At 35.4% G+C, this 2791-nt stretch overlaps 1 protein-coding gene across 1 annotated transcript; it reads right to left on the reverse strand.

Annotated features, from left to right (window-relative positions):
- Positions 1–441: 441 nt before the first annotated feature.
- Positions 442–1182, reverse strand: LOC132561626 (uncharacterized; the record flags this gene model as incomplete). Its single annotated transcript, XM_060226327.1, has 2 exons — positions 442–875; positions 1053–1182. Coding segments are annotated over 2 exons (564 nt in total), but the record flags the coding sequence as incomplete, so codon positions are not given.
- Between the last annotated feature and the right edge of the window lie 1609 nt (positions 1183–2791).

Below are 2791 nucleotides of genomic sequence, written 5' to 3' on the forward strand. Positions count from 1 at the left end.
GTCTTTAATATTTTAATATTTTATTAAAACAGAGTTATTGATAACTAAGTACATATATACAAATATTCAAAATATAAATATCAAACTAAATTGACATGGTTTACTCGTCTTTGTTATTTACATGTGATACAAAATAGCTAGTCAAACCTGTTACAATGTATAAAACACACTTGCCTACAAAATTTAGGGTAAATTATATCATACTACCAGTTACAAATTACTTTATGCAATATCAGACACTGTCAATACAAAAGTTTATTTACACAAGGCAAAATATTTTGACTGTTTAACATCCACCTTCAACCAACTTTGGAACCATTTTATCTACATAAAACTCTATCAGTTTTGGGATGTTCTGCTTTCCCCACAACTCATCTTTGTTTATTTGGACTATTAACATGTCTTTCAAAGTCCATATACAAAAAAAAAACCACATCCTTCTTAGAAAGGTGTAATTGGCCCTGTATCTGATGGTAGTATGAAACCTGAAGGTCTAGTCACTAGTCCTGTTGACTGCATGAAGGCTTCCACTGCTACAGACTCATGGTCTTTACCCCACTGAATTGCTTTCATGCCACTTAAGTCGTACTCTCCTAGCAAGCGCTTATAAAGTGATGCAGGGTAACGGTTGGTTTCTGTTGCTTTGATAACTAGTCCAAAGTTACTTGCTGTCAACCTTCCTTTTCTATACATGTACCACAAAGAACTCTCACTCTGTCCCTTTGTAACACTTTCAATGTGAGTTATATCATTGGATTTCACTTTCAACTTTTCAAGTAAGTGATTAGATTTGTCTTTAGCCTCCAAATAATCTTTTGATGTGAACACATCCTCTACAGTTTTCACTCTTTTGGTCTCTGGTTCTGGCATCAACAACCATGTAAACCCAACATGACGTCACACTTTTGAGTTGAGTTCACTGTGAAATTGGTCAACATCTTCTTTGGACGCATTTCGTTGTAGAGCAGAAAATGGTTTGGGTTTTGGGTACATCTGACCAATGGTTTTAATGTTTCTGGAATCCATTGCTTTTTTAGCCATTGACCACTTACAGCTCACTGATGTTCTACTAATGTTTTTGTTGGCATAAATCATCCCTGCAGCAATGTGCTGGCATTTCAGCTGACCTCTAGGGCAATCACACTTGGTATCTTGAACCTGCTGATCGGCACCAAGAAATACCTGAAAAACACAATTAAGAATATCTTAGAGTTGTCAAGCAGTTACAAAAGAAGTGGGACATTCCTATTATATTTTCTAAATGAGCAAATATTATTGTCAATCATTTAAGATACCTATCTTTTTAGTACAATTTCTAAAAAATCTACTGATGCTTTATCAATATTTCTGTTAGTACAAATCTACAGAAACTCAAACTTGCACGTGAGCTTATGATAACTCGAGAGACCAAACTCCTGGGGTGTACATATTGCCCTCATTAAACTAAGATGTCACGCAGACATCAAATATAATGTAACAATTTTAATATAATCTGTCCTGGCCTGTCAGTTCGTGGTACATGTTATTATACGAATATCTGACAACCCTTATTTAGTAACATTTGAAATAGGAAACTGAACAATATTTATACAGTCAAACTTGTATATATCATATATAAGGGACGATAGAAAATAGGTTCTTAATTAAAGGATGAAATTAACTGTTAATAAAATTTGCTGTACACTGGCCTTTACATAGATGACCCCTATAGCAGTTGATAAGTTGTTAAACTTAAAGGCTAATAGAGAATTGAATTGAAACTTGACATTTCAGTTGGTTTTACTGTATATATCCAATGGTTGACATACACATAAACATTGGAGACTGCAAGTGAAACTGTGAATGTGATTTTCAATGTACAACTCCGATGAATTTAAATATCATTCATATACTATATTTGGATTTAATCATTCATAGAAGTAAGACTGAGTAATAAACTGAAAGCCGAGTTGGGCCAGTGACATAAATAAACTGTAACCTCATGGGCCAGTAACACATTAAGTAATAAACTGAAACCTCAGTTGGGCCAGTGACATAAATAAACTGTAACCTCATGGGCCAGTAACACTATAAGTAATATAACTGAAAATTCCATTGGGCCAGTGACATAGTAATAAACTGAAAGAGTTGGGCCAGTTTCATACAATAAACTGTAACCTATGGGCCAGTAATTATATAATATAATAAACTACCGAGTTGGGCCAGTGACATAAATAAACTGTAACCTCATGGGCCAGTAACACATTAAGTAATAAACTGAAAGCCGAGTTGGGCCAGTGACATAAATAAACTGTAACCTCATGGGCCAGTAACACATTAAGTAATAAACTGAAACCCGAGTTGGGCCAGTGACATAAATAAACTGTAACCTCATGGGCCAGTAACACATTAAGTAATAAACTGAAACCCGAGTTGGGCCAGTGACATAAATAAACTGTAACCTCATGGGCCAGTAACACATTAAGTAATAAACTGAAACCCGAGTTGGGCCAGTGACATAAATAAACTGTAACCTCATGGGCCAGTAACACATTAAGTAATAAACTGAAACCCGAGTTGGGCCAGTGACATAAATAAACTGTAACCTCATGGGCCAGTAACACATTAAGTAATAAACTGAAACCCGAGTTGGGCCAGTGACATAAATAAACTGTAACCTCATGGGCCAGTAACACATTAAGTAATAAACTGAAAGCCGAGTTGGGCCAGTGACATAAATAAACTGTAACCTCATGGGCCAGTAACACATTAAGTAATAAACTGAAACCTCAGTTGGGCCAGTGACATAAAT

The sequence above is a fragment of the Ylistrum balloti genome, unplaced genomic scaffold (assembly GCF_031769215.1).
Source record: "Ylistrum balloti isolate Yb309-2 unplaced genomic scaffold, AGI_CSIRO_Ybal_v1 Utg371244, whole genome shotgun sequence".
In the NCBI taxonomy this organism is placed as follows: domain Eukaryota; kingdom Metazoa; phylum Mollusca; class Bivalvia; order Pectinida; family Pectinidae; genus Ylistrum; species Ylistrum balloti.